Here is a 20991-nt window from a genome sequence, read left to right on the forward strand (position 1 = left end):
TTGCATAACTAGTCCTACAGCATAGCCACAATTAGTCAATGCAGATTATGAATTGTCGTGATATGTTAATATTGGTTGCAATAACGCATGTCCAGCATCGGCACCAGCCTGGTCTCATAGACTAGACACAACATAGTAAATCCGGGACACTCAAATTAGTGTGATATGTTATGTTTGGTATGGTTACATAAGACAGAAGGTTACTAAAGGCAAAAATAATGGGGTGGTTGGTCGGGGTGGATGGGTGGGTGGGCATATAACTGGATAATCTAGCAACCCAAAGGTTGTGTGTTTGAATCTCATCAAGGACAACTTTAGCATTTGAGCTAATTAGCAACTTTGCAACTACTTGCTACTTTTTAGCTACTTTTCTACTACTTAGCATGTTAGCTAACCTTTCCCCTAACCTTAACCCTTTAACCTAACTCCTAACCTTAACCCTAACCCCTAGCCTAGCTAACGATAGCATTAGCCACCTAGCTAACCCAGCTAACATTAGCCACCTAACTAACATTAGCTACAACTAATTGGTATTCGTAACATATCATACATTTAGCAAATTCGTAACATATTGTATGAATTGTAATTTGTAACATGTTGTAAGAAAGGGATGATGGACATCCACAAATTAATACATTCTATATGAAACACAGTGGAGGCTGGCGGGAGGAACTAGAGGAGGACGGAGTCATTGTAATGGCCACGTTTGACTCCATTCCATTAATTCCATTCCAGCCATTACAATGAGCCCCTCCTCCTATAGCTCCTCCCAACAACCTCCACTGATGAAAGGTAACATATCATACTAACTGGAGTGTTACGGAAGTACTTTTACTCTGTTACGTCTACCCTTGTGTCCAGGTTGCCGGCACACAGTCTGTGAATTTTTGTTTTCATGGATAGCCAAGTAGAATGTTGGCATAAAAGCAACCTTGCCAAATAGCTTACCCATATGGATTGATAAAATGTTGCTCAAATGTAATAAAGTTTCTACAACATTTGGTAATTCGTTAAGGAAAATATGATTTTCAGCATTAAATGTTCTAGTGTGCTTAATAGTGAAAGAGCTAGAATAGGTGGAGAGACGGGGCTACTCATAGGTTCCATGGAATGCCTTCTCGCAGGTGCTGCAGCATTTTGTTGCTATGTTACCGCAATCTGTCGTGAACGCCGAAAGTGTCGCTTAGCTAATCACGTGCTGAATAAAAATGTGGACATCGCAAACAGTGCACTCTAGGCCGAATGCCACGAAGATTTGCGCAAAGATCGTCTATTATTCACTATAAACTCGGTGGTTCGAGCCCTGAATGCTGATTGGCTGACAGCCATGGTATATTTGAGCAATAAGACACGAGGGGGTGTGGTATATGGCTAAGGGCTGTTCTTTACAAGATGCAATGTGGAGTGCCTGGATACTACAGCCCTTAGCCGTGGTATATTGGCCATCTACCACAAACCCCAGAGGTGCCTTATTGCTATTATAAACTGGTTACCAACATAATTAGAGAAGTCAAAATAAATGTCCCCAACTCCGCAATGCGTCGTGCCTAAGAACAGCCCTTAGCCGTGGTATATTGGCAATATACCACACCTCCTCACTCTTTAAATCGTTTAATTAACTCATAAATATTAATAATATTATGCTAATCATTCAAACATAGGTCTACAAGTTATGGCTGTAGGCCTGCAATATCTCACCATGTGATGTGTGTTTTAGACATTATTTTAGATTCAGTAGAACAGGTATTATAGGCCTTCATATTGTTTAGCCTACTTCCACATAATACAGTATTAATCACCAGTCTAAAAGTAGTCGGAACCAACTTCTAGCGTAGGCTACAAATTGGGGCTTCTGAAAAATATAGTTGTTGTGGTATTTGAGTAGACCTCTAGAGTTCTAATCCCCGAGACCAGACCCTGTCCTTTAGGCCCAGTGAGAAATACAACAAAAGGTGGCCACCGCTATCGGCCAGACAATTAACCAAAGGACCAGCATTAAACCATTATCATAAGAATGCTGTTTGCGATGGGGGGGAAAAGCCCTCGGAATTCATTGACATGCTGCATAGTGTTGGAAACCTTTTATGTCATCAATTACATGCAAGCTGCCTTTCCCATTTTACCTACTGACATCTTTTTGACATTTTGGAGCACTAGTTTCTCTATTTGTGTTGCTATAATAACCACTTTACAACACACAAATAGGCCTACTTGTGGGCAGTTAGGAACTATTCCCTTTTGATTTTAAAAGTGAACAGAAAAGGCTCTTATGAGGCCTTCCAGCAAGCCTACCAATTCTTGCGATGTGGCGGCACCTGTTGCTACACTAGACATCGTCTATAAGCGCAGAACCTTTTACAGGCGGATGGATAGGCTACTGTGAAGAATAGGATGAACACAGCTCTGTAGTAGCCATCCCTACACACCAGGACTTGTTGTTCTCGCAATATATTACGAACAGAAGAATGCTCCCTGCTCAACACAGTTCCAGATGTCAGTGTTTGTTCACCAACATAATGATCAGGTCTGGTTTCAAAATGGATTCTGGCTCACCTACTAGACTGTATACCAAGTGATCGTTTGTGGTCATGTGTACTAGGGGACTCAAAGATCTCCTAAACATCAGCACTACACCCACCCCGGCCTTTACTCACTGCTCCAGTCCATGTGGCACAATCCATACATTTTATATTAGGTAGGCCTTTAAAAGTGCCACCCTTGCAGGAATGAGGGGAATGGACTTTGCAAGTGTACAGAGGACTAATTCAAGTAAATGGAAATGTATGGGTGTCTGTCCCTCTTTCAAGCATAATTCATTGTGTACATCCCCCCCCCCGCGGGAAACAAAGACATCAATTGCATCCTCCTCGCATCCTCTCTCCTTTCCTCCTTCTAAAAACCCATTGGGGAAGGTCAGAGGGGTGGGACCTCTGACTTCTTATCCAATGGGTATTGAGGAGGCAAGGAGAGAGGACGCGAGGAGGATATAATTGAGATTCTCCCACGGAATTACTATCCTGCTATGCTGAATCGTGCACCTGGGTGAAGTTATTCCATCAAGAAGGGACAGGACAAAACAGCAGGTAGAAAACATTTTATATATCCTTTTTTAATCCAAAACATAGTCAAACCTGAAACTACACATCTAAATGTGTTAAAAACACCATGGGGACAACAGGATAAAAGAGTCACCCAGGAGTAGAAAGCACATGATGGACGCCACCACAGACTGATAAAGGTGAACCAGTGACTATTTCATAGTAAGATCTCGACAAGGACCAGGTTCTGCTTTATTTACAGTGAATACAAAAATAAGGCCTTACTTACAGAGAGACATCCATGTCCTGGGTGAGTAGCGAGGAGACTGCACTGAAACACTAGTCTACTCAAGTCTGCGTCATTCCCTATAGTGCACTACTTAGGCACTGTATTCCCGATACAGTGCCCTTGTTTTGCCCAGGGCACTTATATTAGGGCATTGGTCAAAAGTAGTGCACTACAGGGAACAGCGTGCCATTTCAGACCAACACGTAGGGAAGACCTCAATTGCATTCTCCTCGTGTCCTCTCTCCTGCCGTCATTCTCACAACCCATTGGAGGAGAAGGTCAGATGGGCGGGACTTTTGGCTTTCTTATCCAATGGGTTTTGAGAAGAAGACGAGGAGCGAAGAAGCGAGCCGTATGCAATTGAGATCTTCCCATAGTGTACTGCTACTCCCCATAAACTTGAGTCAGCCTCTGAGGCAGTTGAACTAGATGCCATATTTGCTGCTCCACACTCAGTGAAAATAGTGAGGGGAGGAAAAGCAAAGTTAACCTTCAGGAATACTACCTAGTCAGTCACGTGCCGTTTGTGAACCTAAATGACTGGAGAGGGGCATTGCTGCCTCCTGACGGGACTAACCATTAGAGCAGTGCACACATTTTCAGTGATCGAACAGTAACTGGTAATTGAAAGGGAGTTATAAACTGATATTCTGTAAGCCTAATACTATGTTGGGAAGAAGTTACATGTCGACATTGACCACTTGCAGAAAGCGAGCATATCTGACCGAGATGGTGAAAAAGAGACAATACCTTCACCTATGAGCACTTATAGAAAAATGGAGGGCCTAAGGACTTGGAAGAGTGTGTACTCCTGCAGAGGCAGGGTCTGAAGACAAAACGGCAGGCATAGAAACCTTCCCCCACAATACCTCCCCCTGGACCAGGCAGACAGTGTTTGTGACTTCCCTTAGCCATGGTGACAGACACATTCTGTCTTGAGATTCAGATAGCCTACACCTTTCAAACTCAACTCCGGACCTCAAAGCCAGTTTCAATGCATTGTTTTTCCCCATTTTCCCCATCAGTCCCTGATTTAGACCTGGGACACCAGCTGGGTGCAATTACTGATCAGGTAGAACAGAAAACCAGAAGGCTCCGGCCCTCGTAGGGTCAGAGTTGAATACCCCTGGCCCACACTACACAGGTTTATAGAGGGGATTGACGTCACAAGGAATACAGGCCTAGTCTTCATATTTACTGTTGTTGACAAAACACCTTTACAAATGTATACAGTGCCTGGTGAAAGTCTACACACCCCTAGCAGTCTTCGCATTTTGCAGTCTTACAATTCCCTCAAAAAAAAAAAAGGGAATATATTGGATTTTTCCCCCTTTTTCCCCCTTCCGATCTACCAAACCGTCAACATTTTCAAAGTGAAAGAAAAACGAAAGAACATTTTCGAAATTCATTACAAATACAAAAAAAATTAAAAATGTGTCTTGATTGTGCGCGTCCTCCCACCCCAGAGTTCATACTTGGTGGCCAGCAAATATCTATAGAAATGGAAGTAGATTTAATGACCTGGGCATATGAGGAAAAAGGCAAACACTGAACAGACTTCCCCACCTACACTATGCAACAGTAGGGGCACTGCCACTGTTCTGAAATACGCATCGAAGTCATCTAAAGTAACTTCCTACAGAAAGAACTCGCTAGACAGAAGTCAAATTCCTGTCTGGCAACCACCACATTTTCTCTAAAGGCCACCGTCGTTTTCAGATCAGGAAAGACAAAAAGGAGGAGACGAGGAGAAGATGCCACTTAAGACTATTGAGATGCAGCCCATGTCAGTGACGTCCCTGTAGTGTGTCCATGCTTGACAGAATAGAAGGACACAGCGCAGTGGAACCAGCGATATTAAAAGAAGATGGCTGGTGCCATATGTACATTTCTGTAATGTACATATCATATAGAAACATTGGAAGAAGTGTGAAACGAGAGAACCACCGGCAGAGGACCCTTGAAAATACTAAGCATCGTATTAAGAGCGCACACGTCACCTGGCAGGTAAAACACTATAGCTTCAGTTCTTTTAGTAAGGGGAGACTAATAATAAATAATAAAATATATGTACACATTTTCAACAATAACTATGATTATAATAATACTTTTTAAAATTGACATACAAATATAATTTTGCTCAATGTTTGTAGCTCTACTCTGGTCAGTAAGAAAATGAAGAAATTATAAATTATTATACATTTTTCAAAAATCCAACACCATCGTTTTTTCCATTTAGGGTGTAGGTCCTGACACTCTGTGTCGCAACATTTGAGACGAATAGTAAAAACAATCCTCGATAACCTGAATTGTTCCTATTTTGCAAGCCATTTCATGAAAAAGTGTCGGTATGAAGTCTTCCCTTGTGTGACAGACAGGTTGTTGTGTAGCCTCCAGGAGGAGAGCAAGTGCACTTTGAACTCTGGCATGCTGGAGAGAAGGGTGTGTGTGTGGTGAGGAAGGGAGGTCTGCTGGGGCTGTCAAGACAGGTCTGTCTGAGGAAGTTTTTGGACATGGGAATTCCTTCCTGGTCACCTGACCACACAGGAACAGGAAGCTACAACAACAAATGTCTAAATGCATGTAGAGTGATGAAGATGCCAAACTAAAGCAGGTTCCCTTTTCAGAGGGCAGTTTGTGATGATGAGTGTCTTGATTCATGGAGACTACCTCTGCAAAACCGCCCATTGGCTGATCAATGTGTGGGCGGGGTGACATCACTGTTCAGAGGTGCAGGACCCTGTGTTACTGACATTGGGTCAAAGGTCACAGATTCTAGTCCATGTAGCTGCCCAGCATTCTGTCCATGTCTCCTGTTATTGTCAATGATGCAACTTGGACTGCAAGAGAAAAGAGAAACAGGGGGAGAGGAAGAGCAGAGGGAAGGCAAGAAATGGAGAAAGAAAGATACAAGTTGACAGTCAAGCTCAACCCATATCCAAAAACGGCATCAATCTGTATAATCCGTGACAGCAAAAATAAATATGAGGCAGGCTAGTTGTATTTGAGCCAAGCTAACTTGAAGCTGTCAAGTGAGGTGAATTACCATGTGAGTAACCAGGTGAGTTAGGTGTGTTTACCTGTCGAGGTGACTCGGGGCCTGAGGCCAGAAGTCCAGTGCTGTTCCTCCTGAAGATGCCGTCCAGCCCTGCTGCTGCTTTGGTCACCTTACTGGGCTTTCCTCCTCCTCCATACGCACTGGGGCTCCTCCTCTTTCTCCCCTCCACCCCTCCTCCGTGGGCCAGGGGGCTGGGTGGAGGCAGGGGGCTTTGGTGGTCCGTAGTGAGGGGGTAGGGTGTGGTGTTGGTTGGGTCAGGGTTGGAGTACCAGTCCTCGGCCCTGACCCCCACCTCACTGGCACTGTGTCCTAAGGTCTTTCTCCTACCACTAAGGGGGGGAAAGCCAGAGCTGAGCATGGGGGTGGGAGTCAGAGTGTGGTAGCTGCTGTTGTTCCCCCTGAGAGTGTCAAAACTAGATGGAAGGGTGGTCCTCCTCTTCTTGGCCGCGACACCAGTGGCCCCTGGGGGCCTGATGGGTTTGGTGGAAGTGCCGTTCCGTGGTTTCCCTAAGGCGGAGACAGTGGCCAGGGAGGGGTCCCTGATGCCAAACAACCCTGCTGCTGATGCATTCTGGGGGAAGGCTGTGGAGTAGGATCCAAGGGAGAAGGCTCCGTTGGTGGAGGGAGGGAAGGAGGGGGAGGAAATGGGGGGAGGAGGGGTGAGAGAGCTGGGGGAGGGAGGGCTCTCAGCAGCCAGGGGCATCTTTCTGTAAAACAGCAGAGGACAGAGACAAGCAGAGGCAGTGCGTTAGGAAAACCAGAGCCATAATGAAATACTGACCCGTAGATTTACAGGGGTTCAGAGACATTACTGTCTAGAATATGAGCTGACGTCCTATTCCAGAGCCTCAGCAGATCCAGGTCATACTAACATCTGCCATTCCACACCTATTAATAGTGTCTATGAGTCTCTGTGTGTCTTCCCTAGACAGCTGAACCCACTTTCTCCATAGGGCATCTCAGAAGTCTTAAGCTGGATGTAAATACATTGGAGTTTGTCCCAGAGCCCAAGAACACGGGCCGACAAATCATTTAGACTGGTACACCAACAGACGCACACTTTCCTCACCTCCACATCTGAGCGTTGACATGTTTCTCCACCATGCAGTGTAACGCCAGCCTCATCCTGTCCCACCGCCGGTCAAACACATAGTGACCACGCCCCATCAGCCTGCTGTTGAACGCACAGCACTGAAACATGGAGGGAGGGGTTAACACAGTCGGAGAAAAGAGATCAAATCAGCTTGTATGGATGGGCTTCAAGCTAAGGGGTGTAACGGTTCACCAAACCCATGTTTCGGTACGCATTGAGGTTTTTAGGGGTCATGGTTCGGATTTCGGGACAGTGGGAAGATTAAATGCCATTCACAATGTTCCGCATTCACAATGTTCCGCATTCACAATGTTCCGCATTCACAATGTACAGCATTCACAATGTACAGCATTCACAATGTACAGCATTCACAATGTACAGCATTCACAATGTACAGCGTCACAATGTTCAGCATTCACACAATGTACAGCATTCACAATGTTCCTGGCATTGTCTGTCGTGACAGGATTGTTATGGCGGGCCTCTCAGGTTTCCACTCTGACGCTGCGTTTGTGACCATGTGGGAGGTGGGAATTCACCAGTTGGATGCGTTCATGTGATTTGAACTCACTGAGAGACGCAGATTGGCTAATGGCTAAACTAAAAGTACAGCTATTATACAGTTCCAAATCCACACAAATTTATTTTTTTAAAGCAATTTTTCGTTGTCGTATTGAACTGCTGAAAATGCTGTTAGGGGTCATTTCCTTAGTAGGTGACGTCAAAGGTCAATATGGGGGAGAAGTGGGAGCTCAGGAGTTTCCCACTAGTAATAACCAGTTGGAGGGTCGTTCAAGTGGCAAATTCCAACTTCCATCTTGGTAACGAACGCACCATGACACTGCATCCTTCAGTGCCAGATACGCACTTGTGGCGCTCATAAAGGGGGTGTTTCTGTAGCACGGTACATCTCCCACTCCGGGGTAATGCGATGTGATGACACTTAAGTAAGTGCCAATTCATTGAACACTTTGGTTTTTGTATGCTTATATAGAGCAGGTGCTACCTGTTTGCTGAAATGGGTGCAAGAGGGAAGTTTGTTGTGTGGCTCGAGCACTATCACGAGGTGCTGAAACCCTCTGTTCTCAACCACCGAGAATAGGCACATATCCGCGGCTATAAACCGAAGACTGTAAAAAATATAAACATAGCCTACCTATCTCTTGGTCAGGTCAGAATCTGCTGCCAAGGGCTGCTTGCATGCGGTATACTGAGGTGATGTCAACATATTTGAGGTGTTGCCAGCTGCATAAGCTATTCTCGTTGAGCGTGGCAACATACTGTTAACGTTTTACCCACAACTCTATGTCCATCGCTGTAGTAATCTACTAGGAAGCTAAAATGTTCCCAAACGGGAGATTTAAACGATGGAGGATCCTCCAATTCTGGTTTATCGACCCCACCATAGAACTAGTTCCCCGGCTGCGCCTCAGAAAAGAGCATTTTCAAATGCCCCAATTAAGATTAAAATTTTGATTAACAAGCGCATAGCTTGTTTTAACAGAATAGCCTGAAATGTTGTTTTTCCTGTTAAGATTTACTCAAGAGGTGTAGGCCTGTAACCACAGCGTACGTATCATATCTTCTGGCGCCAACAGAGATGGTCGCTTCGCTTCGCGTTCTTAGGAATCTGTGCAGTATTTATTTTTTTGTATGTATTATTTCTTACACTGTTACCCCAGGAAATCTGAAGTCTTATTACATACAGCCGGGAAGAACTATTGGATATAAGAGCAACGTCAACTTAACAACATTACGACCAGGAATACGACTTTCCCGAAGCGGATCCTCTGTTTGGACCACCACCCAGGACAATGGATCGGATCCCGGCCAGTGACCCAAAACAACGGCGCCGCAGGAGGGGCAGGAGAAGCGGTCTTCTGGTCAGGCTCCGTAGACGGGCACATCGCGCACCGCTCCGGAGTTTACTACTCGCCAATGTCCAGTCTCTTGACAACAAGGTAGACAAAATTCGAGCAAGGGTTGCCTTCCAGAGAGACATCAGAGATGGTAACGTTCTTTGTTTCACGGAAACATGGCTCACTCAAGACACACTATCGGAGTCGGTACAGCCACCTGGTTTCTTCACACATCGCGCCGACAGAAACAAACATCTCTCTGGTAAGAAGAAGGGCGGGAGTGTATGCCTTATGATTAACGAGTCGTAGTGTAATCATAACAACATACAGGAACTCAAGTCCTTTTGTTCACCTGACCTAGAATTCCTTACAATCAAATGTCAACCGCATTATCTACCAAGGGAATTCTCTTCGATTATAATCACAGCCACATCAAGCAGACACATCGATGGCCCTGAATGAACTTCATTGGACTCTATGTAAACTGGAAACCACATATCCTGAGGCTGCATTCATTGTGTTGGGGATTTTAACAAGGCTAATCTGAAAACAAGATTTTATCAACAAATCGAATGCGCTACCCGGGCAGAAAGAATCCTGGACCATTGTTACTCTAACTTCCGCGATGCATACAAAGCCCCGCCCCGCCCTCCTTTTGGAAAATCTGACCACGACTCCATTTTATGCTCACAGCCTATAGACAGAAACTAAAACAGGAAATGCCTGTGCTCAGGTCTGTTCAACGCTGGTCCGATCAATCTGATTCCACGCTTCAAGATTGCTTCGATCACGTGGACTGGGATATGTTCCGCATAGCGTCGGACAATAACATTGATGAATACCCTGATTTGGTGAGCGAGTTTATAAGCAAGTGTATCGGTGATGTTGTACCCACAGCAACTATTAAAACCTTCCCCAACCCATCTGGACAAGAGGAATACCTATGTAAGAATGCCGTGCATCGACTACAGCTCAGCATTTAACACCATAGTACCCTCCAAACTCGTCATTAACCTCGAGACCCTGGGTCTCGACCCCGCCCTGTGCAACTGGGTCCTGGACTTCCTGACGGGCCGCCCCAAGGTGGTGAGGGTAGGAAACAACATCTTCACCCCTCTGATCCTCAACACTGGGGCCCCACAAGGGTGCATTCTCAGCCCTCTCCTGTACTCCCTGTTCACCCATGATTGCATGGCCATGCACTCCTCCAACTCAATTATCAAGTTTGCTGACAACACTACAGTGGTAGGTTTTCATTACCAACAACGACCAGACGGCCAACAGAGAGGAGGTGAGGGCCCTCGGAGTGTGGTGTCAGGAAAATAACCTCACACTCAACATCAACAAAACAAAGGAGATTATCGTGGAATTCAGGAAACAGCAGAGGGAGCATCCCCCTATCCACATCGACGGGACAATAGTGGAGAAGATGGAAAGTTAAGTTCCTCGGCATACACATCACGGACAAACTGAAATGGTCCCCCCACACAGACAGCGTGGTGAAAAAGGCGCAACAGCGCATCTTCAACCTCAGGAGGCTGAAGAAATTTGGCTCGTCACCAAAAACACTCAAACTTTTACAGATTGCACAATCAAGAGCATCCCATCGGGCTGTATCACCGCCTGGTACGGCAACTGCTCCGCCTACAACCGTAAGGCTCTCCAGAGGGTAGTGAGGTCTGCACAACGCATCACCGGGGGCAAACTACCTGCCCTCCAGGACACCTACACCACCCGATGTCACAGGAAGGCCAAAAAGATCATCAAGGACAACAACCACCCGAGCCACTGCCTGTTCACCCCGCTACCATCCAGAAGGCGAGGTCAGTATAGGTGCATCAAAGCTGGGACCGAGAGACTGAAAAACAGCTTCTATCTCAAGGCCATCAGACTGTTAACCAGCCATCACTAACATTGAGTGGCTGCTGGCAACACACTGACTCAACTCCAACCACTGTAATAATAAAACATTGGATGTAATAAATGTATCACTAGTCACTTTAAACTATGCCACTTTATATAATGTTTACATATCCTACACTACTCATGTCATATGTATATACTGTACTCTATACCATCTACTGCATCTTGCCTATGCCGTTCGGCCATCGCTCATCCATATATATTTTTATGTACATATTCTTATTCATTCCTTTACACTTGTGTGTATAAGGTAGTTGTTGGGGAATTGTTAGATTACTTGTTAGATATTACTGCAAGGTCAGAACTAGAAGCACAAGCATTTCGCTACACTCGCATTAACATCTGCTAACCATGTGTATGTGACCAATAAAATTTGATTTGATAGCCTATAGGTTTAGTGTTTACATTTTGTAATATTTGTATGTATTCATTCGTGTTCACAGTGCGGACCGGACTGAGGTCTCCGTACCGAACGGTTCAGTACAAATATGTGTATCATTACACCCCTACTTTTTACATTTTTAAATGTAACCTTTATTTAACCAGGTAGGCTAGTTGAGAACACCTTTATTTAACCAGGTAGGCTAGTTGAGAACACCTTTATTTAACCAGGTAGGCTAGTTGAGAACACCTTTATTTAACCAGGTAGGCTAGTTGAGAACACCTTTATTTAACCAGGTAGGCTAGTTGAGAACACCTTTATTTAACCAGGTAGGCTAGTTGAGAACACCTTTATTTAACCAGGTAGGCTAGTTGAGAACACCTTTATTTAACCAGGTAGGCTAGTTGAGAACACCTTTATTTAACCAGGTAGGCTAGTTGAGAACACCTTTATTTAACCAGGTAGGCTAGTTGAGAACAAGTTCTCATTTACAACTGCGACCTGGCCAAGATAAAGCATAGCAGTGTGAACAGACAACAACACAGAGTTATACATGGAGTAAACAATAAACAAGTCAATAACAAAAAAAAAGAAGTCTATATACGTTGTGTGCAAAAGGCATGAGGAGGTAGGCAAATAATTACAATTTAGCAGATTAACACTGGAGTGATAAATGATCAGATGGTCATGTACAGGTAGAGATACTGGTGTGCAAAAGAGCAGAAAAGTAAATAAATATAAACAGTATGGGGATGAGGTTGGTAAATTGGGTGGGCTATTTACCGATAGACTATGTACAGCTGCAGCGATTAGTTAGCAGTACAGCAGTACAGCGCCCTTAACCACTGCGCCACCCGGGAGGCCCTTCTTTGGATGTTTTTGTTCTAAACAAAGTTGTTAAAAAAAATAGGACATTCTCAGCTTTATGTGAGCATATTTGTTCCTCAGCTTTCAATATTGAGGAAATAACAGCACTTGACAGACAGAGTATGTGATTGAGATGATGCGCTGACGGACCCTGCCATTTGCAGTCAATACATCAAGTCGTCTTATTGATGCCTGCCAATGGAAAGTTTTTGTTGAGGCATTACATTTACTGTTAGGTCAATTACATGGCCATCTAGCAACAATGTCATATATTTAGGGTTAGCAATATGTGTTTTGAGTTCTTACTTCCTCAGGTGGTGAATTGTGTGTCATATTGCCGAGGCCAATATGCACCAAAAAAAAAGATGCAGGCAAAAGAATCTATAAAAAGCCACGAAGAAATCTGATCATTCTGGATCCTATTTTGACCGGTTGCACATCAAAATATCCCTCATGCATTCACTGAACATGTTAGATGAAACATTGTAGCTAACTTTCATGTCGGTCTTGGCACTGGCAAAGTCGAGATCCCTGCCACTAATGGAAAGTGACTGTGTACTTATCGTTATCGAGCAAAATGGGTAAATTTATTGTGATATGGCTTCATGTCCATAACACACAGGTCTACCCCTCCCCCCCTGCACACACACACACACACACACTGTAGAGATTTGATTGTGTAAGCAATATTGTGGAAACCTCAGCCGGCATGCCTGATGATAATACTATAGGGCTATGCCTTAGTAATGACTGAGGAGCTATTGCCATGTCACCGTACTGAGTGGCACAGTGGTCTAAGGCACTGCATCCCAGTGCAAGAGGCGTCACTACAGTCCCTGGTTCCATCCAGGCTGTATCACAACCGGCCATGATTGGGAGTCACATAGGGCGGCGCAAAATTGGTCCAGCGTCGTCTGGGTTTGGCCAGGGTTGGCCGTCACTTGCCTAGTTAAATAAAGGTGAAATATTTTAAAAAAAATAATCTGCAGCGCCAGCTGTGTCATCAGAGACTCTGGGTTTGCGCCCAGGCTCTGTCGTAACCGGCCGCGACCGGGAGGTCCGTGGGGAGACGCACAATTGGCCTAGCGTCGTCCGGGTTAGGGAGGGCTTGGCCGGTAGGGATGTCCTTGTCTCAGCGCGCACCAGCGACTCCCGTGGCGGGCCGGGCGCAGTGCGCGCTAATTAAGGTTGCCAGGTGCACGGTGTTTCCTCCGACACATGGTGCAGCTGGCTCCCGGGTTGGATGCATGAGGTGCGGCTTGGTTGGGTTGTGTATCGGAGGACGCATGACTTTCAACCTTTGTCTCTCCCGAGCCCGTACGGGAGTTGTTGCGATGAGACAAGATAGTAGCTACTAAAACAATTAGATACCACGAAATTGGGGAGAATTTTTTATATTTTTTATAAAAAATAAAAACATCCAAAGCAACGTTGTATAGCATATTCACCGAAAATTACAGATGTAACCAAAATGCGCCGGTAAGAGGGCAATGTCCGTGTCGGTAGTTTTCTGTTTATCTTCCTAGCTCTAGGGAAGGGGCGTAGGGTTGATTTCAGTCGGGGTGTTAGACAGATAAGGGAACGTTTTATAAAGGAAATGTAGCAATTACTTACAGCTGAAATGTAGCAATTACTTACACACCCTTTGTACAAATTATACATATTTTTGCACATAGCTACCTTAAATGTTAAATGTTGTGTAGACAACGCATTTAACCTACATTTCTCCTGTAAGTGACCCTGGAAAAGAGCGTCTGTTAAAAGACTAAAGGTACATACCCCCAGCGGTCGAGGGTGGTGAGGGGAGTAGTGGCAGGATGGTCGGTCTCCGTCTATGTCTCTGTCAGGGTCCTCCGGTGTTCCTGGGTCGCCCTCATAACTGGACAAATGACCGTCCCTGTCCTCTCCTGCCCTCTGCCAGACAGGGGCTGGGGGGTCCTGGGTCGAGGCTGGAGGGACGGGGGTGGAGGATAGGACAGCAGCGCCCCCACCACCTGGTACCCTGTACACACACAGAGAGAGACAGAGAGACAGAGAGACAGAGAGAGAGAGAGACAGAGAGACAGAGAGAGAGAGAGAGGAGAGAGAGAGAGAGAGAGAGAGAGAGAGAGAGAGAGAGAGAGAGAGAGAGAGAGAGAGAGAGAGAGAGAGAGAGAGAGAGAGAGAGAGAGGAGAGAGAGAGAGAGGAGAGAGAGAGAGAAGAGAGAGAGAGAGGAGAGAGAGAGAGAGAGAGAGAGAGAGAGAGAGAGAGAGAGAGAGAGAAAGAAAGAGGAGAAAAATTGAAAGGTAGAACATTTTTAGAACTTGACACTAACATGACCTACAAAACGAACAAGCGTCAAAATCCCCTTGTTTCACTTGGATTCATTTGGATTCTAGATTCTGCTATCAACAGTAGTTTACATCACCCCCTAGTGGTGTGAGTTTGAACTGAGTGATTAAAAAAATAATCTAATCAAAGTTCATTGGTTGCGTACACAGATTTGCAGGTGTTATAGCAGGTGCAGCAAAATGCTTATGTTACTAGCTCCAACAGTGCAGTACAATGTCTTGCAAATATGCAACTTTGGTCTAACTTCGGTCTAATGTTCCTGAGAAGCAAACACAGCATCTTCATTGAACAAATATCCATAACAAGTATACGATTCCATTGAATGAATAGAAGCTATACATTGACTTTGGCCTCAGTGCTGCCCCCTACCTGGGTATGTGTGCATTAGCCAGCCGCAGTTTGAGAGTGGAGACGGTTCTGCCATTGTGGCAGTGGGGGGGCAGGGTGGAGGGGGTAGTGTCATTGGCAGGGCTGCTCTGACTGCCCCCCTGTGACTCCCTCCTCTGCCCTCCCTCCTTCTCTTTCTCCTTCGCTCTGCCCTTGTGTTCTGCCAGGAGGATATCAAACTCTTTCTGCCTGCCTGGGACGGCCCGCCGGTGGATCAGGGAGTGAGTCTGGAACACACACACACACAATATGATAACAAAGAGAAGTGGGCATAAGAGAGCAATAAAAACACATTTAAATGAGACTTCAAATGTAGCTTTCCCTGGTATCAAGGAAAATAAAGCACACAAGGCAAAATAAAGTAATGCGAACTGATGGTCAGAATAAGCTGTGTAGCCAATGGGAAGTGAGGTTAGAGGTCAGTGTGTCTCACCTTGCAGGTGAGTGATCGCGTGCAGGACCGTTTGCTCTCCGGGTCCTGGACTCCACAGTGCTTGTTCGGGTCAAACACCCTCCCTGTAAACACCAGACGGAGAGAGAAAAAAACAAACCAGGTCATCACGGCTGATTTCAGAATTTTGTCTTCCGGAGTACCACGAAGACATCTTTTGCCAATATATCGTGAATGACAGGAGAGAAGTGTCTTACAAAGTCGTGTTATAGGACCTACAGTAGACTGTTGTTCGACTGAAACTTCCCAAATTCTCCTGAGAAGTTTTCCCCCGGAGTTAAACACTTCAATTGTTCCTGTAATCTTCCACATGTCATCTCTATAATCTAGCTAGATAGTCTGAGTTATGGGAGTGGTTGGGAGTGTGTGTGTGTGTTTGGGAGATGAGAGTGTATGTTCATGTGTGTGAGTGTGTGTACGCGGGAGATGAAACGTGTGTGTGTGTGTGTGTTAGTGCGTGTGTGTTACCGCTTGTGTGGGAGATGAGAAGTGTGTGTCTCTCTCTCAGGAGTATGTGTTTAGGAGATGAGAGTAGATGAGGCCAGTTGGGAGTCCCAAGCGGTGGGAAGGTTTTTAAGGAGCAGACGCCTTGGCAGCAGTAGCTCATGAATTACACTTACTTTTAAATCATAGAGTCGGAGGTACGCACAGAACAGAGACAACAACATACGGAGAGAGATAGAGAGAGAGAGAGAGAGAGAGAGAGACTGGGACAAGAGACAGGAGAGAGGAGTAAAGGAAGAGAGGAAAGAAAGGAGAAAGGCAAGAGGAAGAGAGAGAGAGAGAGAGAGAGGGGGGAGAGAGAGAGAGAGAGGAGAGAGAGAGAGAGAGACTGGGACAAGAGACAAGAGACAGGAGTAAAGGAAGAGATGAAAGAAATGAGAAAGGCAAGAGAGGTGAGATGAAGAGAGAGAGGGGGAAGAGAGAGAGAGAGAGAGAGAGAGAGAGAGGCGGAAGAACAAAGACATAGGAGAGCTGGAGAGAAAGGTACGAGGGAAGTCTCCTCCACAGTAGAATTAGCAAGGCCCCAGTGCATAGGATTAGTGTTGAGCAACAGCCTCCAGTCTCTCTTCTTTCAAACAGCCCCCACCCATGCCGAGTTCCTAACCCATCATATGAATCTGTTCATGCCCCATCACTCCCATGACTGGGCAGCTTTCAAAGGTTAGGGGAGATAAGGAATATGGAGGGGTTTTACACTTGGAAACATATTTATACCATGACCTTTTATGGTGCTTAGATAGATATGCACCATCCTGGTGGAAGAGTTTAAGCTGATACACATTGCATACCAGATAAAAAGGTACATTAATACATTGTATGTTCTCTCCATCGGTCGTTGTGTCTATTCACCTTGGAGGAGGATGAAGTTGGCTGACCTCTGGTCAGTTTTGATCCCTGATTATAATACTGCAGATATAATGTATGCCATTTAGCAGACGCTTTTATCCAAAAAGCGACTAACATCATGCATTAATACAATTTCCGTGTGGGTGGCCCCAGCGGGAATCAAGCCCATGATCATTGGCGTCGCAAGCACCATTCCACCAACTGAGCCACACAGGACCATGATAATGATTAAAAAGGTAGGATTGGGAGTAGGGTAAACTGATCCTAGATCTGTGGTTAGACTGTGTTCTCACCTGACAGTCTCCTGTGAGGCCTGGGGGTCTTGGTTCCATTCTGCTGTTTCCTGTCCAGGGGGGAAGGGGTTGCAGGGGTCCGAGGGGAGGGGGAGTGGGAGGCGGAGGGTCTGCGGTGGTCCAGGGGGGAGAGGCTAGAGGGCCGTTTATCCACGGGAGAGCGGGCCGGGCTGGGCCGTCGGTCCACCGAGGGGGGTGTGGAGGAGCAAGGGGCCGTGGGGCCACGACCGTTCACCAGCATTTCCTGAGACCCCCTGAGGGGAGCTGGGGGGGTCAGGGAGGGTTTGAGGGAGGAGGGAGAGGAGTAGGAGGGGGAGGAAGAAAAGCAGTGGCCTCTGACATGTGTTCCGCTCTCTGTCCGGCCCAGACATGGCATCTTCTCCAGACTCACTACTGGCAACGACACACTGGAGAGAGAAAGGGGGATGGAGCGACAGATAAAGCAAGAGAGAGGGATGAGAGAGGGGGGGGGTGCTAATTGATTGAGTGGAAAGTTCAGGATTTTTTAAAATTAAAATAAATGTATAATAATTAATAATAATAATAATAACCATGACAGGGTTCAATGCAGGAAATTCAATGCAGAAAATTCAATGCAGGAAAATTCTGGATGTTCACAAGATTTGGCCAGTGTGTGTACTCACCATGTCTTGCTGCGGACACCCTTGGGAGGGTAGACAGCGAGCGGGGCCTTGTTGAAGCGGGAGTGGGGGTAGTCTCTGGGGACCCTGAAGGGCAGAGGGGGAGTAGGACCCGGGGTGGGGGACACTGCCACATTGGGCTTCACAGAGGCCACTGGACCCCTGGAGGGACATGGGGAGCCGTGCCGACGCTCTGAGAGACACACACACACACAGAGGGTCAGGAGAAATACAGACTGAACATACACAGCGAGAACACATCTTGTAAACACCCAGCACCATGAGAACGTCTTAACGCTGTAGATCACGGACTAGTCAGTTATGCACACAGTGGATCTGTGATGTTTGCAAGTGATCCATGGCTCCATTTGACTGTACAGGTTGACCTTTATTAGGCGTCGTATCGGTGCGAGTCGCACATTCTATACTGTCACTCACTCAAACCTTCCTCTTTTGTTGGGCAGCTAAAAGCACAATTTGGTCAAACAGTAAAGTGCATTATACATTATACAGTAAAGTAAATGATACAGTAAAGTACATGATACAGTAAAGTACATTATACTCATGATTCCTATAATGTAAGTGTCTGTTTCACTGGGACCTATGACGTGATGAGCCACTTTCCTCTCCAGGAAAAAAGTGTGTTTTCCGATTGTAAAAACATTTCAAAATCCAATTGCAGGAACAACACAGCTTTAGACGCAATTACTGTTGTCCATGTTGAAGAGAGGAGAGTCTCAGCTTTTTATAGAGATCATTTTGTTGGGTTACAGCCTGAATTTAACATGGATTAAATGTAACAACAATTGACACTGGCCTACACACCATAACGTCAAAGTGGAATAATATTTAGCTAAATGTTTACAAATTAATTAAAAGTGAAAAGCTGAAATGTCTTGAGTCAATAATTATTTAACCCTTTGTTATGGCAAGACTAAACACGTTCAGGAGTGAACATAATAACAAGTGTCATGAACTCACTGTGTGTGCAATAACAGTGTTTAACATGATTTTTGAATGACTACCTCACCTCTGTACCCCACACATACAATTATCTGTAAGGCCCCTCAGTCCAGCAGTGAATTTCAAACACAGATTCAACCACAAAGACCAGGGAGATTGTCCAATGCCTGACAACAAAAAGGGCACCTATTGGTAGATGAGCAAAATTTTAAAAAGCAGACATTAAATATCCCTTTGTCGATGGTGAAGTTATTAATTATACTTTGGATGGTGTATCAATACACCCACTCACTGCAAAGATACAGGTGTCTTTCCTAACTCAGTTGCCGGAGAGGAAGGAAACCACTCAGGGATTTTCACCATGAGGCCAATGGCGACTTTAAAACAGATAGAGTCAAATAGCTGTGATTGGACAAAACTGAGGATGGATCAACAACATTGTAGTTACTCATTAATACTAACCTAAATGACAGAGTGAAAATAAGGAAACCTGTACTGAATACAAATATTCCAAAATATGCAACAAGGCACTAAAGTAATATTGCAAAGCGATTCACTTTTTGTCCTGAATACAAAGTTATGTTTGGAGAAAATCACATTACTCACCATTTTTTCAAGCATAGTGGTGGCTGCATAATGTTATGGTTATGCTTGTAACCATTAAGGAGTGAGATGTTTTTCATGATAAAAATAAAAAAAATAAACGGAATGGAGCTAAGCACAGGCAAAATCCTAGAGGAAAACCTGGTTCAGTCTGCTTTCTACCAGACATTGGGAGACGAATGAACCTTTTCATCAGGACAATAACCTAAATCACAAGGGCAAATCTACACTGGAGTTGCTTACCAAGAAACAGTGAAAGGTCCTGAGTGGCCGAGTTACAGTTTTTACTTAAATATTCTTGAAAATATATGGCAAGACTTAAAAATGGTTGTCAACTTGACAGCGCTTGAAGAATTTTTTAAAGAAAAATTGGCAAAATGTTGCACAATCCATGTGTGTAAAGCTCTTAGAGACTTACCCATAAAGACTCACATCTGTAATCACTGACAAAGGTGATTCTAACATGTATTGAGTCAGGGGGTTGAATACTTATCTAATCATTTATTTATTTTAAACAAATGTTCAAATTGTTCTTCCACGACTATTTGTTGTGGACAATTAAATCCATTTTAATTCCACTTTGTAACAACAAAATGTGGAAAAAGTCAAGGGGTGTGAATACCTTCTGAAGGCACTGTATCCCTCTCATTATTACCTTAGGCCTACCATATTTGTAGGTTGTTTTTTTTTAAACGTAAAACTTTGAGATATCTAACAGAGTTCTAGGCTACAGTGCCTTGCGAAAGTATTCGGCCCCCTTGAACTTTGCAACCTTTTGCCACATTTCAGGCTTCAAACATAAAGATATAAAACTGTATTTTTTTTGTGAAGAATCAACAACATGTGGGACACAATCATGAAGTGGAACGACATTTATTGGATATTTCAAACTTTTTTAACAAATCAAAAACTGAAAAATTGGGCGTGCAAAATTATTCAGCCCCTTTACTTTCAGTGCAGCAAACTCTCTCCAGAAGTTCAGTGTGTTACGGCTCTCTTCTATCTCCTCCTCTGACGAAGAGGTAGAACAAGGATCGGACCAAAATGCAGCGTGGTTAGTTCGATACATGTTTAATGAAAACGAATACGAACAATACAAAAACAACAAACGGAAAATGTGAAAACCTATACAGCCTGTCTGGTGAAAACAAACACACTGACACAGGAACAATCACCCACGAAAACACTCACAGAATATGGCTTAAACATCCCAAGGAGCACTGTGCAAGCGATAATATTGAAATGGAAGGAGTATCAGACCACTGCAAATCTACCAAGACCTGGCCGTCCCTCTAAACTTTCAGCTCATACAAGGAGAAGACTGATTAGAGATGCAGCCAAGAGGCCCATGATCACTCTGGATGAAATGCAGAGATCTACAGCTGAGGTGGGAGACTCTGTCCATAGGACAACAATCAGTCGTATATTGCACAAATCTGGCCTTTATGGAAGAGTGGCAAGA

At 44.9% G+C, this 20991-nt stretch overlaps 1 protein-coding gene across 2 annotated transcripts in view; it reads right to left on the reverse strand.

Annotated features, from left to right (window-relative positions):
• Positions 1-3079: 3079 nt before the first annotated feature.
• LOC109864321 (ataxin-7-like protein 1) overlaps positions 3080-20991 on the reverse strand; it is a 31886-nt gene continuing 13974 nt past the window's right edge. For both annotated transcript variants that reach the window (XM_020452036.2, XM_031797627.1), the window contains 8 exons: positions 17967-18156; positions 17323-17729; positions 15662-15744; positions 15211-15455; positions 14289-14511; positions 7455-7576; positions 6408-7092; positions 3080-6167 (listed from right to left, as the gene is read on the reverse strand). In XM_020452036.2, the coding sequence (XP_020307625.1) occupies positions 6150-6167; positions 6408-7092; positions 7455-7576; positions 14289-14511; positions 15211-15455; positions 15662-15744; positions 17323-17729; positions 17967-18156 (1973 nt within the window). In that variant the 3' untranslated portion in view covers positions 3080-6149. The remainder of the gene's footprint in view (positions 6168-6407; positions 7093-7454; positions 7577-14288; positions 14512-15210; positions 15456-15661; positions 15745-17322; positions 17730-17966; positions 18157-20991) is intronic.

The sequence above is a fragment of the Oncorhynchus kisutch genome, linkage group LG19 (genome assembly GCF_002021735.2).
Source record: "Oncorhynchus kisutch isolate 150728-3 linkage group LG19, Okis_V2, whole genome shotgun sequence".
In the NCBI taxonomy this organism is placed as follows: Eukaryota; Metazoa; Chordata; class Actinopteri; order Salmoniformes; family Salmonidae; genus Oncorhynchus; species Oncorhynchus kisutch.